Source organism: Bidens hawaiensis, unplaced genomic scaffold (genome assembly GCF_021521415.1).
Source record: "Bidens hawaiensis isolate Kalapana, Puna unplaced genomic scaffold, B.hawaiensis_p1.1 tig00002924_1, whole genome shotgun sequence".
NCBI classification, from domain to species: Eukaryota; Viridiplantae; Streptophyta; class Magnoliopsida; order Asterales; family Asteraceae; genus Bidens; species Bidens hawaiensis.
In genome coordinates, this window is record NW_027491157.1 from 2,188,192 (window position 1) to 2,206,497 (window position 18,306).

General features: G+C 39.3%; 1 protein-coding gene across 1 annotated transcript; it reads right to left on the reverse strand.

The window, feature by feature from the left end:
- Positions 1–3,001: 3,001 nt before the first annotated feature.
- Positions 3,002–4,129, reverse strand: LOC143621663 (uncharacterized). The gene has a single exon (XM_077093019.1). It carries the CDS (start codon positions 4,127–4,129, stop codon positions 3,002–3,004), a length of 1,128 nt encoding a protein of 375 aa, XP_076949134.1.
- Positions 4,130–18,306: the final 14,177 nt, after the last annotated feature.

Consider the following 18,306-nt stretch of genomic DNA (forward strand, 5'->3'; position numbering starts at 1 on the left):
TTTTTTTTTTTACTTTTTTTATTTTCTTTTTTATTTTTTATATGAATATATACTTTTTTTTAACCTACCTAAAAAAACGCCAGTTTCCCATCCCCACACTTAAATTTCACATTGTCCTCAATGTGAGACAGGAAAAAGACCAAAATAAAGCAGAAATAAAATAAAATAAAATAAAGCAAAGCATAAAGAAAATGGAACAGACTCCCCTGGTAATAAGGCAGTGATCTTCATAAGTCATGTTCCGATAAAGCGACCATATAGCATTTCTTTCGCGGCCGCAGCTTTTGGATACTCTCCTAAAATCAATAAGCTCAGAATGCCCCCGTCCGAATGGAGATTGAGTACGAACGTTAGCATCCAAACCTGCAAAACAAAGCTCAAAGCACCCAAAGTAGACATCAAACAGACTCTAAAACTTAAAAACTGACTAAAAATACAAAAATAAAAGAAAACAAATACAAACATATACAAACTCTACACTCGGGTATTCACCCAAGGTCCTATCCCTATCAATCAATTAACCTAGGGATGTCGACGAGAAACACGTCTTCCTCAATCGGCCCACCAATATAATGCTTCAACCTATGGCCGTTCACCTTCCATGAGCTCCTATCAACATCTCGAACTTCAACAGAACCATGCGGGAACACCTCCTTGACCGTATACGGTCCTCCCCATCTCGATCTAAGTTTACCTGGAAATAACTTAAGACGGGAATTATAAACCAACACTCGATCCCCACACTTAAACTCTTTCACCTTCTTCAACTTCCGATCGTGTAACGCCTTCGTACGCTCTTTATAACTCCAAGATCTTGCATACGCCTCATCTCTCAACTCCTCAACCTCATGAATTTGGAGATACCGGTTTATCGCAGCCTGGGTCATGTCAAGATTAACGGATCTCAACGCCCAATACGCTCCATGCTCTAACTCAACCGGTAGATGACACGCTTTCCCATAAACTATCCTAAATGGTTTGGTCCCAACAGGCATTTTAAAAGCTGTGCGGAAAGCCCAAAGCGCATCATCTAATTTATTAGACCAGTCCTTGCGGTTCTTGCCGACCGTTTTCTCCAAAATACGCTTAACGCCTCGGTTTGCGTTCTCCACGTGCCCGCTCGTCTGTGGGTGATAGGCGGTGGACAACCGATGGGTGACCCCATACCGTGCCAACGTCTTCTCATTCTGGGAATTGCAAAAGTGTGTGCCCCTATCACTAATCAAGGCCTTGGGAGTAGGAAATCGACTGAACAACCTCTTCAAGAATCCCACAACAACTTGGGCGTCATTAGTGGGAAAGGCTTGAGCCTCAACGCACTTGGAAACATAGTCGATAGCCACGAGAATGTATTGGTTCCCTCGAGAAGAAAGGAACATACCCATGAAATCAATGCCCCAAACATCGAAAACCTCACAAACCTGAATAGGGTTTTGGGGCATCTCGTTACGGGATGAGATGTTACCAGTACGCTGACATGGGTCACACTGTCTGACAAACTCGTGTGAGTCTTTGAAAATCGATGGCCAATAAAAACTGGAATCTAGAACTTTCCTCGCAGTGGAAGATGGACCATGGTGGCCACTAGTTAAACTCTCATGACAATCTCTAAGAATCTCACGGTCCTCTTCCCTGCTTACACACCTCCTCAACACTCGATCGGCGCCTACACGAAACAAATACGGTGAATCCCTTATGTAGTGGCTGGCATCTGCGAAAAACTTCCTTCTCTACTGATAACTCATGCCCTTGACCACCACTCCCTCGGCCCGATAATTCACAATGTCGGAGAACCATGGCAGACCCTCCTTTTCAGCACTCACGTATAAAACTGGCTCGCTCTCAGATCTCACTCTCACCATCATCAATGACTCGTGGGGAAACCTATCCCCAATGGCGTCCTCTCTAATCTCCTCTCTCTTCGGATCCTCCAAACGTGACAAGTGATCCGCAGCAACATTCTCCGCTCCCTTTTTATCTCTAATCTCAATATCGAACTCGGAAAGCAGGAGAATCCATCGTAAATGAGGCTTGGCATCTTTCTTGGCGAACAGGTATCGCAATGCCGTATGATCAGTATAAACGATGGTTTTCGATAGCACGAGATAAGAACGGAATTTTGTCGAACGCGAAGACCTAGAACAGCCCCGACTGCAAAATCACTAGCGTCACACATGAGCTCGAAGGGTAAGCTCCAGTTGGGTGCTAACAAGATAGGGGCATTAACCAGCTGCCCCTTGAGAAAATCAAACGCCTTCAGACAATCAGAATCAAAGTCGAATGTGATGTCCTTGTCTAGAAGGCGAGTCATGGGCCGGGTGATCTTAGAAAAATCTCTGTTGAACCTACGATAAAAACCCGCATGTCCGAGAAAACTATGAACGGATTTCACACTAGTCGGTGGAGGAAGTCTACTGATGGTGTCAATCTTAGCTCTGTCTACCTCAATACCGTCGCGCGAAATCTTGTGCCCAAGCATAATGCCTTCAGTCACCATGAAGTGGCACTTCTCCCAGTTCAGCATCAACTTTGTCTCTTTGCACCGCTTCATCAACCTCTCAAGATTAGAAAGACATTGATCAAAAGAGTCCACATATACCGAAAAATCATCCATAAAGACCTCCGTGGAACTCTCGATCATGTCCTGGAATATTGCTACCATGCAACGCTGGAATGTAGCCGGAGCATTACATAACCCGAAAGGCATACGTTTGTACGCGAAGGTACCGTATGGGCATGTATATGTGGTCTTTTCCTGATCCTCATGCACGACGGGGATCTGGAAATAACCTGAAAATCCATCAAGAAAACAGTAGAACTGTTGTCCCGACAGACGCTCCAACATCTGATCAATGAACGGAAGGGGAAAGTGGTCTTTCCTAGTAGCGTCGTTAAGCCTCCTATAGTCAATGTAAACCCGCCAACTTGTGACTGTCCTAGTCGGAATAAGCTCGTTACGCTCGTTAGTGACAACTGTCATCCCTCCCTTCTTAGTGAAGACCTAAACGGGACTCACCCATGTAGAATCGGAGATGGGATAAATCAGGCCAGCGTCGAGGAGTTTGATAACCTCTTTCTTGACCACCTCTGACATGTTAGGGTTGAGCCTCCTCTGAGATTGGATTACAGGCCTGTACTCATCCTCCATGAGTATCCTGTGCGAGCAAAAGTTCGGGCTGATGCCCTGAATGTCCATGAGTTTCCACACAATAGCCTGTTTTTGTGCCTTAAGCAAATCAACCAACCTCGACTTCTCATCATCCGTCAACCGGGAAGAAATGATGACGGGCAAATCGGCCTCACCATCCAAGAAAGCATACTCAAAATGAGGAGGTAGCTCTTTAAGCTCAAGGGATGGTGGTGCCTCAATCGATGGTCTCTCCTTCGGTCCCTCGGTGCTAACGGCAACCGTGAACACCTCGGGGTATTCAGGAGGTGAGCTAGCAAGAACGCACAGGTCGTGCTCCGGGGGAACGTCAACCTCGGTCTCCTGATTGAGCAAATCAGCTCTAGAGATGTAGTCAAGACAGCGCTCGAACTGAGATATGAACGTGTCAAGAAAGTAAACGAAATCGTCCTGACTACTGGAGTTCCTCATCGATTTGACAACATCGAAGGTGACGTTCTCCTCCCCTACACAAAGTGTAATTTTGCCGTCGAAGACGTCAATAAGCGCTTTAGCACGCATGAAGGGTCGTCCCAAAATGAGCGGCACCCAATCGTCAGCCTCCATGTCAAGAATAACAAAATCCAAGGGGAAAACGAATTTATCGACTTTAACGAGTATGTTTTCCACGATTTCCCGTGGATATTTGACCGAACGGTCGCCCAAGGATAAACTCATGCGCGTTGGGACCGGCTCGCCAAGATCTAGCTTTTTATAAAGAGAATATGGCATCAGATTTATGCTAGCACCTAAATCGGCCAACGCATAGCTCTCAGTCGAGCTGCCAAACAAACACGGAATCTTGTTCTGGACTACCGCAGAGCATTCTTCAGTTAGACATACCGTCGAAAGCCCCTCCTGCTTCTTCTTATTTGAAAGAAGATCTTTTAAGAATTTAGCATATTTGGGCATATGCTGGAGTGCTTCGACAAACGGAAGATTGATTCTAAGTTGTTTAAACATGTCCCAGAAATGTCCATATTCCTCCACATACTTCTACCGCAGAAGACGAGCAGGATACGGAACTCGAGTAAGATCGACTTCGGGACTCTTCTTTTCTTCAATCTTTTTCTTAACAACCTTCTCCACAGGAGACTCACCGTTTGACGTGGTACTTGCTGGGGCTCGCCTCTCGTGCGTTCTTATATGAGCCTCTATCTCTATCTCCTCGTCCACCGGATCCTCATCATCTGCCCGCGGCTGCTCTCTATCGCCTCCTTTACCACTGCGGGTGGTCACCGCTTTCAACTGTGCCTTCGGATTAAGCTCGGTGCTTCCCTGAAACGCTCCGACCTGCTTATTAGGTAGCATATGCTTCATCATCTCATCCACCTTTCGAGACATCTCCAAAATTGACGACTGCTGGTTCTTCAATAAGGTGTCGTGTTCAGCCAGTCTATTCTGTGTGTTATTATCTATGTCAATAAATTGGGAAAGCATGGTAGATTGCTTAGTTAGAAACTCCTTAAGATCTGGATCCATACCACTGCTCTTCCCCGCACTCGAACTCCCTAGACATCCTAGTGGATCCCTGATCATTCTCTGGGTGTCACCTAAGAGGAATACCTAAGGGGCGTATGGTGCAAACCGGTTTGTTGGATTACCTCTCAGTCTCTCCAACAATATTAAAGTACTCTAATGACTAGATCACCTCTCAGTCTCACTAATCACAATACATCCGGGAGTGTAAGGGACGTAAGGAGTAACCTAAAAATGCTTAAAAAGACTTACGATAGAAAAAATCAAAAAACAATAAGGGGGAAACCCACTCTCATGTAATCTATACCCAAACCGCCTAATGAATAAGACAACCCCAACTATCTATTACCTCTCAGTCTCAAAATAGGTAGAACACTTAAAATCTCTAAACCTTCAAACAATACTTCCCATGGATTATGTCGACTAAAAACCATAAAGTAGTTACGAACACACAGTAGGTAACCTAATATGCGTCTACATATGAAAGACATTCATAAAGAAACATATGGAACAATTGAATAAAAGTAAATTAATAATAAGTATGCATATTCATCTTAAAAACATCAAAAAGTCTATTACAATAATATTAGTCCAACATCAACAACCTAATACCGACAAGCAAACCAAATTCAACAAATATTCATTCAAAACCTAGGTAACTAAAAACTTTTTAACCAATAGTCATACTCAAAACAAGAATAAAATAAATAAACGCAATAATTGAGTTCATTATGAAAACAATAAAGTTCAAACCGATAGCACGTACACTTTCTCTCTTCTCTTATTATATATTGTTTTTCTCTCTCTGTTGGACTTTGCTCCCACTGAACAAATGCACGGGTCTCTGCCTTTCTTTTCTTTGTATCACTTCAAAGAAAATAATATAATAATTCCCAAGAATTAAAAAAAAATCCTTCCTGATGTGCTTTCTTTCAAGAATATCTTGTAGATGTGCTCCCCACGACAAAAATCAATATGTGAATGGCGGCCCCCTTCTGTCCTCCTTCCCTCGGGTTTTTACATAAATCAATCCACCGCCTCTAAACTGGGTGACCTATTAGGCTTCTCCTTCAAATTGCCGGCCCAAATTAGACTCCATAATATAATTCACTAGTTTAGATCCCGTGTCACACATGTAATGATTTAAATTATAAAATTACAAATAAAAAAATTAATTACATAACGTATATTATGTGTACATAAATTAATTTTATATATATTACAAAATGATTTTTTTTAAACGCACGTGTAAAAACGTATCCGATAACGCTCTTTCTATTGAAAATTTCATTCTCAGTGTCATAAATGTATAATTGAAAAAATTTTGGTTATTAATCAATTTAGGGAGTAAGACTTTTCATACAATAGTAGTTCTAACCACTCAGCTTAAATATAGAATATATATTACCTTTATTGATATATTTATCATTTACCACCAATCGAAGGAAATGAGAACATTAAATTGTAATAACGGATATTCTTCAAAAATTATGTTTTTCTGAGCTACACCATGAAAAAGATTTTGATAAATTTCAGGGAGCCTCTCGACTTTGACATAATGACAACATAAAAAATAACATGTTAACTCATTCTATTTTGTGAATATTTTGGTTCATTTGAGCATAGTTTTGCATGACATGCTTCCCATACAATGTTCTTAATCATATATTTATAATTTAATGATTAAAAAATTACTTTATAAAATGAAATCATATTCGAGTTTTGTTTTTTTACAATTTTCTATAATATACATAGTACAATATGTTAATGATAACATTTGAAATTATATTCTTTTCAATCTTTGACAAACATGATTTATTGTTATTTTTGGATTTCACCTTGTATTTTTAATACATAGTAAATAATATGTTAATATATATTTTTATAAAAATGTATAGATATAATGTAATTTGAGTATAAAAGGAAAGAGAATATTTTTATTGATCTATTACATATATTAGGGTTAATTAAGATATTAGTTTTGGAGGAATAAATATTGTAAGAATTAATTAAAAGATGACAAAGTTTGCATAATTACTTTACTTTATTAAAATAGATAGATTTAATTTGCGTAATTGTATCTGGCCTAGTTGACTTTTAGCATCTTGACAATTTTTACCTGAATGAAATTTTACGAACCCACGATCAAAAGAAACATTTAATTTTTATTATTAGACTTACTTTATTTTTCAAGACTCTAGCAAATTACTTTTATATCTCGTTTAATTTCTCAACACATAAACATATTTGTAAATTAACAATTCACTCATATAAACCAAATATTAATAATATTCAATAAAAACTTGGCTCAAAAGTACTTAAAAGTATAGGGAATATTTATATAATAATATGTATAAATGAGACCACATCACTTAGTGTCTAGATTAGCGTGTTTTTATTAGACTACTTTTAGCACATCAGTAGCCACCTCGGTTTTCACGTTTATAGCATACGCCAGATACGCCCCGCACCCCCGCTGCATCAGTTTTCCCGCCTTAAGTATAGATATGATATGTGGCGTCGCACCATTCCGATCACCGAAGACCGTAATTTGGGTCCCATCCGGGGCCCTTAGACGTACAAGTTTCTGACCACAACCGATCTGAGCATCAAAACTTGCAAGCCAGTCCATCCCAAGCACCACATAGAAACAGCCAAGCGGCATCAAATACAGTTGCACCAGAAATCTATATCCCGACCACTCGATGAAACAACCCTGAATAGCCCTAGACACGGAAACGGACTTCCCTACGGCGACCTCAACCTTAAACACATCGACTATACTCTCCGGTAATTTATCTAACGTGGAATAGAAAGCGGTAGACAAAAAAGTTCTACTGGCACCCGAATCAAATAAGACCGAAGCCTGTAATTCATCTAGTAAAAAGGTATCTGAGATAACATTACACTCCTACTTAGCTAAACAGTTACAGATACATTCTTGAAGGAGCGAGGAATTTAAGCGGTCAAGTACAAAGGAACCCAGAGTGACAGCATGCTACGCCTCAGCTAAACAATTACACGCAAAGCGTTCGAGAGGATGGGAAATGAACTGGAGAATTTAAGGAATGAGATGAACTTTAACGCTAACGACACGAGAGTTAGCCATATCCTATCCCTACAAAGACGGAACCCTAACATAGTCAGACACAAGTAGTATTTAGAACATGGAAGGTAACGGTTAACTGCTAATAACATTGATCAAGTGTTATTAATTGTTTACTTTACCCGTCCATCCTAAGCACCCTCTGTCCCTAACCATATCAGCATCCCATCTTACCCTTAAGCAATTATTCACGAAATGACGTCTTAAACTTGTAAGAATGACTACATAATTAAAATTTACCTCTTGGCGTGCAGCTACTCGCGGCTGGCATTTCTAGTCCCTTCTTCTATAGTTCGAGTCCAAGCAATCGGGAATTCTCAGATCCCTCGAACCATGGCTCTGATACCAACTTGTAAGACCCCAAATCCCGGGAATCTCACAGTTGGTAATAATGACAAAACTTTGCAAAAATTTAAAACTCAACTCAATTCACTTTATTTAGAAAACAGTTCAGAGTATAAATTCAGCGGAAATCATAAGTACTAAAAAAGTCCCCAAAAACCTGGGAAATGTGCCTAAAATCAAATTTAAACATAACTAGTAATAATTGAAAAGAAACAGTGTTTATAAGTAAAATTCCCGACTAGGTATGCCTTCAACCGTTCAAGTAGTCTCGAGCACATCCAAGTGGTAAGCATCCTCCTCGTAACCTGAAAACTCACACTAACATACACACAAAGTCAGCTTGATCTGAGTGAGTTCAGTTTTAATAATTGACATATGTATAAATCATTCCAAGAATTTTAAATATAAAATGGGATATAAACAGTTAAGCCATAATAAACGGTAAGTAGTCTTACTTATATATCTATATAATTATATCCCTATTCATAACATCCATGTAATAACATCAGGGTCGAGCACACGTACAACCCAAACACGTAACATTTCATCCAACGTATGCAAACACAAGGTAGGCATACGCAGACGTCCTTAGTCTATAACGACTAATTAACATCAGGGTCAAGCACACGTACAAGCCAAACACGTAACATTCCATCCAACGTATGCATACACAAAGTAGGCATACGCAAACATCCTTAGTCGATAACGACTAATTAACATCGCCAATCATTGGCCATACAATAACACATGTATAAACATACATATATATATTATTCTAAAATATACCATACTACAAGTAAGCCATCCTTAGTCTCTAATTACTAACTAACATCCCTAATCATAGGCCACATGGTAACACATGTGTAAACATACGTACATAACATCCCAAGATGTACCATAATACAAGAAAGCCTATTGGCCATAAGGTAACATATGTGTATACATACATAATTAACCTCCCAAACATACCATGTTGGGTCGGATTTTTGATAAGGAAGATTGGAATCTTCTCAACCTCCTCAGAAAATGGCTAAGTATGGACTTCGAGCAAGCTTAGCCAATCGAGCATGGTTTTACTACTTCGAGCAAGGTCTTCAGAACCTTAAATGGTTAATTTTTCTAAGTGTTAAGGCTTCGAGCAAGCTACACTTCAACGAGCATGAATATTCTTCTATCGAGCATGGATTGCCAATCGAGCAAACAACTTGATCATACATGTTTTAACCAAGTGATACGAGCATAGGATGATCGAACACATAGGGACAAGCATGTATGCATAAGAAGATGTCAAGTGATCAAAGCAAGGACTTCGAGCACAGTTCAGTTTCCGAGCAAGATTTACATCAGAGCATGCTAAAGATTGCTGAATAAGTATAACTGAAGACATCAAGAAGAATGAGCTTGCTCGATGGACTAGTTCGAACAAGGCATGGACAAGTCAAGAAGATCGAAGCTTACTGGAGGAGAATATATTCTCTGAAAGAGTATTCTAAGTAAAATATGCTCGAAGACACTCATCGAGCATACCTAGAATAGTGAGTATGCTCGAGCAAGATAGTTACCTTGCTCGAGGACTCAACACCTGTATTATTTTGAGTTTCATTATGTAATGATTAGGAACTTCTAGTAGGAATGTCAGGGTCTATAAATAGGGTCCTAGGTTTCCATTAAGGGCACGTTTTTTGACATGGCGCTCTGCACGGAAAACATTCTAAAGGAATATTCTTTTGTTTCCTCGCATAGCCGCCGCCACCTGCGCCGTCACACGAAACCCTAGACATTCATTACCTGTTTCATTAATGAGTTATTAAATACAGTAAATCTTTGCCTTGAAATCGTTCTTACTGATCATTCATTTACGTTTCGTGTTTGTTATTCTTTCACTCCTTCGTTCCCACTTGTTGGATATCCTGATTCTGCCGGGATATTCAATAGGCCTTTGGGTTAGCAGAGTCGGTGTGTTCTTGTCAACCTTTCGAGGTTTCACCTGATTCACGGTCCTGACAAGTGGTATCAGAGATTGAGTAAGCTCGCTGAAGGCCACGGGACAGAAGGTTGTGAAGAAGCTTGAAGCTTTACTCCGTCTTCACTACTGCAAACTCCAGATCTACTGATATGGAAGACTAAGAAGTTTCAACAAACAAGATTCCAAGGCTACTCGGACAAGAAAACTTCAAAAAATGGAAAGTGCTATTTGAAGCGGCTATGAACTACAATGACCTAGAGCTTTGGATGTCTATCATTGAAGGAAACTACGTTCCTTCAACAGCTCCAAACAACAATGCAACTGTTGAACTGAAGATGAAGAAGAGGGATGATAAAGCTCTGTCTATGCTGAAATTAGGGCTTTCTTGGGAAATTCTGACAACCGTAAATCATCACAAGATTGCAAAGGGCATGTATGATGCAGTTATTGAAATGTTTGAGGGGAATACAGAATTGAGAGACATCAAGAAAGACAGATTGAAACAACAGCTTGACAGATTCAAGTTCAAGGAAGGAGAAAGACTTAAGTCAGTTCTGCAAAGGTTCATGATGATATGAATGAAATTAGAACAACAGACCTTCAGATATCTGATTTTGACCTGAACAAGAAACTTCTATCATCTTTGTCCGGTGAGTGGTACACTGCCAGCAAGTTCATCAAAGAGAAGACCAGCTTTCCTAATTTCAAGTTAGATGATGTGATAGCCTTCCTCAAGGCTACAGAACAAGAAATGATTGAAAACCATATAATTCGAGAGGACAAGCCAAGCTTTCAAATGAACAATGCTCTTGTTGCACCCATAGGCAGCCTCTCAATCAAGAATCAACAGCCTTTTTTTGAGGAACCATCAGAAACCAACTCATCTTGCAGTAGTCAATCAAGATTTAATGTTCAGTTGATTGAAGATGACACACCATCTCCAGCAAATAGGCAAACTACTTTCATGAATCACAACCCAACTCAAGGAACAGACTACCAGGCCTTGTTCAACATGTTCACTGAGTCATACCATGCCTTTGTGGCCAAGAATCTGATAAATACAAGCATTGTGCAAGAAGACCTAGAACAAATGGATGCTGATGATTTAGAAGATATGGATATTAAATGGCAAGCAGCTATGCTAGCAGTGAGGAGCAAGAGATTGTACAACAGGATAGGTAGAACAAACTTCAATGGTCCAACTGAAAGAATTGGATTTGACAAATCAAAGGCCATCTGTTATAACTGTCAATAACCTGGACACTTTGCAAGAGAATGTAACATGCCAAGGCAAGCTGGAAATCAATTGAATCAAAATCAATTCTACCAGAAACAGAATCAAAATTTCCAGCAACAAAGAAATCAGATTACCAACCAGAACCCCTACCAAAATCCGAACAGACCCCAACAGAACATTTCAACCTCAAAGAAACAACCAATTGCAGGCTCACACAAACTAGAACAGATCAAATCAGAACAATATGAACCAGCAGGGTGTCACAGGATGCGGAATTTGATTGGAGCAATCATGCTGCTGAAATTGAGAGGGCAAATGTTGCATTTATGGAAAAGGTGCATGACCAGGCTGAATCTTCAAATACTTAGATACAATCTGATATCTCAATTTCTGATCTTCTTATTACTATTGATTAACTTAATCAGGAGATTGGAAAATGGAAAACTGATTGTGGGAGGAAGGAAGCCTTTTTGAATGTGTATGAAACAACTGAGGCAACCTACGAAAGTCAAATCAAAGGACTTGAGGATGACTGTATGATGGCATACCAGACCCAATCAAGAATGACCATTGAAATTGAAGGGTTGAAAAAGATGTATGCAGAAGAAAAGATGAAGAATGCAGAATAGCTAATTCAAATGGATTTCTTAAAGAACCTTGTTTCTACTGTCAATATTGTGGGATATGTTGATAAAATGACTGAAGAAGAGAAGTACAAAAATGTTCCACCGCCTTTTTATGACAGCTACCCACTGAAAGTAGACAAGGAGAGTAGAAGTGAATACCTTAAGCAGTTCAAGAATGTTTTTGATGACAAAGAAGAGTTTGTAAAGCAATATGCTGATGTGTATGTAGACCATAATGGAGAGTTTGCAGTAAAGCAGATTGAGGAACCAGAGACAGAGAAGAATGAAAACAAGGAAGGTAAGAAAAAAAAGTGGAGTGAGTACTCCAGTGAACATAGTAACTGTAGCTGTGGAAGCTCAAAGTCATCTAAGGGAAAGAAGAAAAAAGGATCAAGCAAAAAGAAAAGTGAAAAGATTCCTCTTCTGCCAAAAATGACTCCAAAGATGAAAAAGCACTATGAGAAGATTAGAAGAGAACATGTGGTGTTTGACATCTGTGCAAGACCACAGACTGAAATCAAGAATAGAACAGAAGAAAATGTGAAATCTTCCTATGATCAGTTACATCCTCCAATTTATCCAGTCTTCTCAAACCATGAACTTTTTGACATTGGAGATGTGGAATATGTTTAAATGAGAAGATCCGTTGGAAATGAAAAAGGAAGCAGTTTGAGAACCCATTCCAAGTTCAAGCCTATTGTATTTATTAAAGAAAAATATCATCTGGAGCCTGATCTGAACAAACCAATCAAGATGGACTTCAGCAATTCACTATGTCCTAAAACCTCCCCAGGCTTTGATTTTCCCAAACCCAGTGACAGAATTAAAGACAAGCAATTGCTTGAAGATATGGGGAGCTATGCAAAGATCTGGTGCAAGAAGTGTGATGCATATGGTCATCACACTGACTCTTGTTGGTTTGAAGAGGAAGAATTTGAAGTTCCTGATGTGGTTTGTGGGTTTGATATGAAAGGATACAAGAAAATGTGTCAAAGATATTTAAATGAAGAAAAAGGCAGTTCAGATGATGAAAAGAAAAGGTCAGTGCTTGAAAAGAAACTGAAACAAGTCTTAAAAATCAAAGATGAACCAAATGTGTCTAGAAAACCTACAAAGAACAAAAAGTCGAGTGACAAAGGAAAGGAGAAGATTAGACCTGGTGTTCTTAATGGAGATGAGAAATTTCTAATGAAGCAGGGCTTTGAACCAAGAGGGTTCCAATGGAAGACTAAGAAGGAGATGACTGAAAAGAAGAACTATGTGATTGAGCAAACTGAAAAACTATTCAAAACACAAGTTGTGAAGAATGGGTCAGATTCAGACACAGAAGAAGAATGTGAAGTTGTGTATGAATACCCACTTCCAGTTCCAACTACAACTCCTGATGAATCTTCCACTGACTCTGAATTACAAACTGATGCAGTTTGTAAATCAGATTCAAACTAATTCTGTTTTATGTGTATGTGAAGGAACAGTCCTTGAACAAAAATGACTCACGGTATATGGACAGTGGATGTTCCAGGCACATGACCTGTGATAAGGGTGTGTTAATAAACTATGAAAAGAAATATGAAGGGCCAGTTTCCTTTGGGAGTGATGAATATGGATGAAAGATTGTTGGAAGAGGAACACTCACAAATGGCAAAGTATCATTTGAGAATGTGTTGCATGTTGAAGGACTACAATACAACTTGCTCAGCATTTCCCAAGTCCGTGATAAAGGGCCAGTTGCCTTTGGGAGTGATGAATATGGAGGAAAGATTATTGGAAGAGGAACACTCACAAATGGCAAAGTATCTTTTGAGAATGTGTTGCATGTTGAAGGACTACAATACAACTTGCTCAGCATTTCCCAAGTCTGTGATAAAGGATACAAAGTGGCTTTTAATGATGAACATTGCCTGATCTTGAAGCCTGAATTTGTTATTCCAACTGACATGATTATGATGATGGCTCCAAGAAATGGCAACCTCTATGAACTGGGAATGAATACTGCAACTTCAAGAGGTGGTTCATGCTTTGTGTCAAAAGCAACTGAAAATGAAACTAAGCTATGGCATAGGAAGATGTGTCATGTGAATTTAAAGAACATGAACAAACTTGTAAAAGGTGAACATGTTGTTGGCCTTCCCACAAGAGAGTTCAAATTGGAAGAAAAATGCACATCCTGCCTGAAAGGGAAACAACACAAATCCTCACATAAAAGCAAAATGATAAATACTATTGATGAGGTCTTGGAACTGCTACACATGGATCTTTTTGGTCTTGTAAGTGTTCCAAGTATTGGGAAGAAAAGATACTGCTTGGTAATTACCGATGACTATTCAAGGTTTACTTAGGTATACTTTATGGGAAATGATAGAAAACTGTTTAAGATAACTAACCCATGGATTGTATGTTCGAAAGGCTTTGAGTACAGTCACTGGAAAAGTATGGTAGCTTTCCCTAGTCTGTAGTTGCAATATGTGATATACACTTAAACTGGTTGAATTATGATGTGGTGAAACATTGGAAAATAAGGTATGTTCTCTAGCACATCTCTCCGAATGATAGGCAGAAAGGTCATTATCCAATCATACACGAGCCCGTTGGTGTTTCTGGTCTACAAAAATCTATTAAGTATTTGAGTAGATATAAATTATTGATATATGGAAAACCCCACAAAAGAAAAGAGAGAGAAAAAAAAGATTGAAAAATATAAAAAGATCAAAAGTATAATATATATATATATATATAAATAAGTTAGCTGATTTCATGACCTAAGGGGCACTAAAGGAACTATAGGGGTGGGGCATACAAGTAAGTCCTAAACACCCTGAATGTAAGGCATGTAAGTCTGGATGGCATGTAAGTCCAAAGTTCAACCTTACAGTCTGTTATCAAAGACAAAATATAAATAAATAACTGCCCTAGTATACAAAAATAAATTTTGACCAGGGCATCAGGGGGTCAGAGTAAATTCGGGGTGATTTGGAGAGAAGAGATTAGAGGCAATCTGAAGCTATAGTGATTACCATTCCTATTTTGTGCTCTAATTGAATCCTAAATGTATCACAGAAAGCAATGACCATTGTGCTAAGTATACCTGCTGTCAACCTGACTTGAGACATAATAACACTGACCATGAAGTGTTGTGATCGTTGTCTTAAATAGTCCGATCCCATGTTGAGATCTTTCCAATTGACTTAAAATGAATTTTATTTTTGAACTGGATTTTGATCTCTTATATCACCTTAAACTAATTGCTCATTTGATTTATTGTTATGAAATGATTATTCTTTGGTAAAAGTTAAAATTTTGAGCACAAGACATGATTACTCATGTCTTGAATCAGTGGCATAAAAGTTGTGGTTCTCAAACTAAATTGAAATTTAAGTGTTTCGAGCAAGGAAACTGTACCTGCTTATGCATTGCTGCTTCGAGTATACTATGAGATGTGTGAATTGACTATCTGTTTCTAGTATGACATGAGACGTTTTGCTGTTAAAGGTTTCGAGCATGCATCTTATCTTCGAGCACCTGCTATGTTATGAAGATTGGTGTTATGTGTTTCGAGCATGATTGCATGGTAACTAGCTAATATCTAAGTTTTCGAGCACAAAGACCTGAAAGGAGACATTTATGTGTTTAGAGCATCGTTGTGTGCTAGATACTTAGGTATAAGCATTCGAGCTGAGGAACTTGATGAAGATCATTATGTTAAGTAGTTCGAGCAAGCTCATTTACTAGACACTTAGGATGTAAGTTCGAGAAAAAAAAATAGGAAAGATTTAATCTGCTAAGGCTTTTGAGCATAGTGTACTTAGAGCATATAGAGCTATAGATATCCAGAGCGAAGTTTCTAACACTGGAATGAATCTCGAGCATAGAGTAGATATGATAAATGTCTAAGTACACTTGAGCATGATGCATAGTCGAGTAAGGTAAGATTACTAGTGTGACTCAGGATTGAATATTGAATGAATTTTAACAAGTACATTCGAGCACACTACACCTCGAGTATGACTCAATGCTCTTCAGTAAATTAATTTAAGGTAATCGAGCACAAGTCTAGAGGAATATTGTTTTGTCTCATTGGTTGTACCATGTACTCGAGAAAGGACTGAGAATATTCCAAGTACATCGAGCAAGAGTTGTACCATGTACTCGTGTATAGGGGGAGCCAGCTTTTACTTTGGACAGCTCGAGCAAGGGAGGTACAATTAAATTTGAAATTAAATGACAACTGTCGTGTGCTAGACAACAAGCCAAGGTACTGTACCACCCAAACGTTAGGTATAAAAGGGGGACTTAGAAAGTTTTTCACACATTTCTCTCTGTTGAACCTAAACGAAAGTCCTTTTGCTCGTGCTATCTCCCTCTTGCTTGCTGTTCTATTACTTGCTTAACTTCACTTCGATTATAGCCATTAGCCCTGTTTCGACTTCGGTAAGACATCGTTATTAGATAATCGTCGCACCAATTTTGAAATTAGGGTTTCTAATTGAACTAATTGACTAGCTGTTTAATTGTTCTGACAGGTACACATATTACTACGGAACAGGTTAATTGAAGACGCCATTGATCATCTATCTATCCTCATATACCGGTTTTGCAACTTAGTTTACTAACATTCTCTTATTTTTGCAGACCTGATGGCGTTTAAATTCGAAAAACGGCACAATATGTGTGCTCGACTGGAAATAGATGATGAAAATCGCGAGTTGGATCCAATGATAAATTTCCTAACCAACTCTAATCTGCGAGTGGCATTGACAGAAAACCCCACGATATACAGAAATCATATCTCAGATTTTTGGGGCTCCGCAACATATGTCAACGATGTCAATGGAGAAAGAATGGAGGCTTTGGTTCTAAACCACGACATTGAGATAACAGAAGCTTCAATCCGGGCTGCACTACACTTGAAAGATAATTTTGGGGTTCAGCCATCTTAGTCAGTCCCACGGCTGCTATGAGTCTTTCAAGAGACCATGGGCTACCAAGGAGGAGTTAAGGAGGGGCAATTTCAAAAGGGAAGTTTTCCCTTTGTCTACAGGTTCCTGATCCACCACGTTATACAGTCCTTATCTCCTCAGAGAGGTACATGGACTTTATTGAGCAGAGAGCTTGGCACTCTCACTGTAGCAATACTGTACAGGAAACCCTTTAATGTCTCACGTCTTACCTTTCAAGGGTTAGTTACAAACGCGGAGAAGGATGAAGGACAAAGATTCCTCATGTATCCAAGATTTTTACAGATTTTGATAGACGGGGTCTTGCCTGATCTTCAGAAAACTGGTGAAGTTTTGAGACTTCAGGATCCAAACATTTGCAAAAGAATGAAGGATGCTCAGAGCAAGTTTGTTGAAAATGATGAATGGGTTTTACTACGATGGTTGCTCGTACCAGCATTTGAAGCTATTGATGTACCAAGGACTCCAGGGAATAGTGTTGTTGAAGACAGTGATGGGGCAAATGATGATGGTGATGATAATGATGGTGATGATGGTGCGGAAGGTGGAAATGACATGATCATTGGTACTAATAATGCTGCACAGGAGGAAATTGAAGTAAATGCGCCTTTGATTGAGCAGGCTACACATGAGGTAGTTAATGAAGATGTTGAGGTGCACAGGGAGGCAGTTGCATAAGGTGAGGATGTGGTTAACCGTGCTACAGGGCCGATGGATGAAGATGATTTTGTAGCCCAGGTTGTAACCAATGTGGCAGAAACAGTAAACAAGATAACTTCACCAGACTCTCCACCACCTGTGGTTTATCATGATGATACAGATTTTGTAGAGCCAAATGTTGTTGATGATGGTGTTACTTCTTCACCAGCCTCCACTGAACCTATTGTATCTGACAATGAGCCAATCAATGACATTTCTTCACCACCTCTGTCAACTCAACCAATTCAATACCAACCAGTCACTGAACCTTCTCCACTAGCCAAACCAACCCCATCCTCTGAACCATATAGAGTTCCATCTCCTGAAACTGCAGAGTCTCAACCATTTTCTGAACCCTTTTCAAAGCCACTTCAAGAAACCCACCATCGAGCCCGAATCTATATGATGTTGTGTGTGAAAATGCCAAGCTTGAGTTTGAGAACATAATGTTAAAAGAACAGAATGCCATTTTGGCTACAAGAAACTCAGCTTTAGAGGCTGCTTTGAATGAAGCTTTACTGAAGATTCGAACCCTTGAGAGGCAGTCTGAGGTTGAGAAGACCACATATGCACCAAAACAGGGGGAGAAACCTGAAGATATAGAGAGCCTAAAAGTAATTGGAGAAATGTATGAGAGTTCAGAAGAAGAGACTGTGGAGGTTGGATCAAATATGGAGATTGGACCATCAAATGCCTTAAACATGATCAATCAAGCATATGATGATGG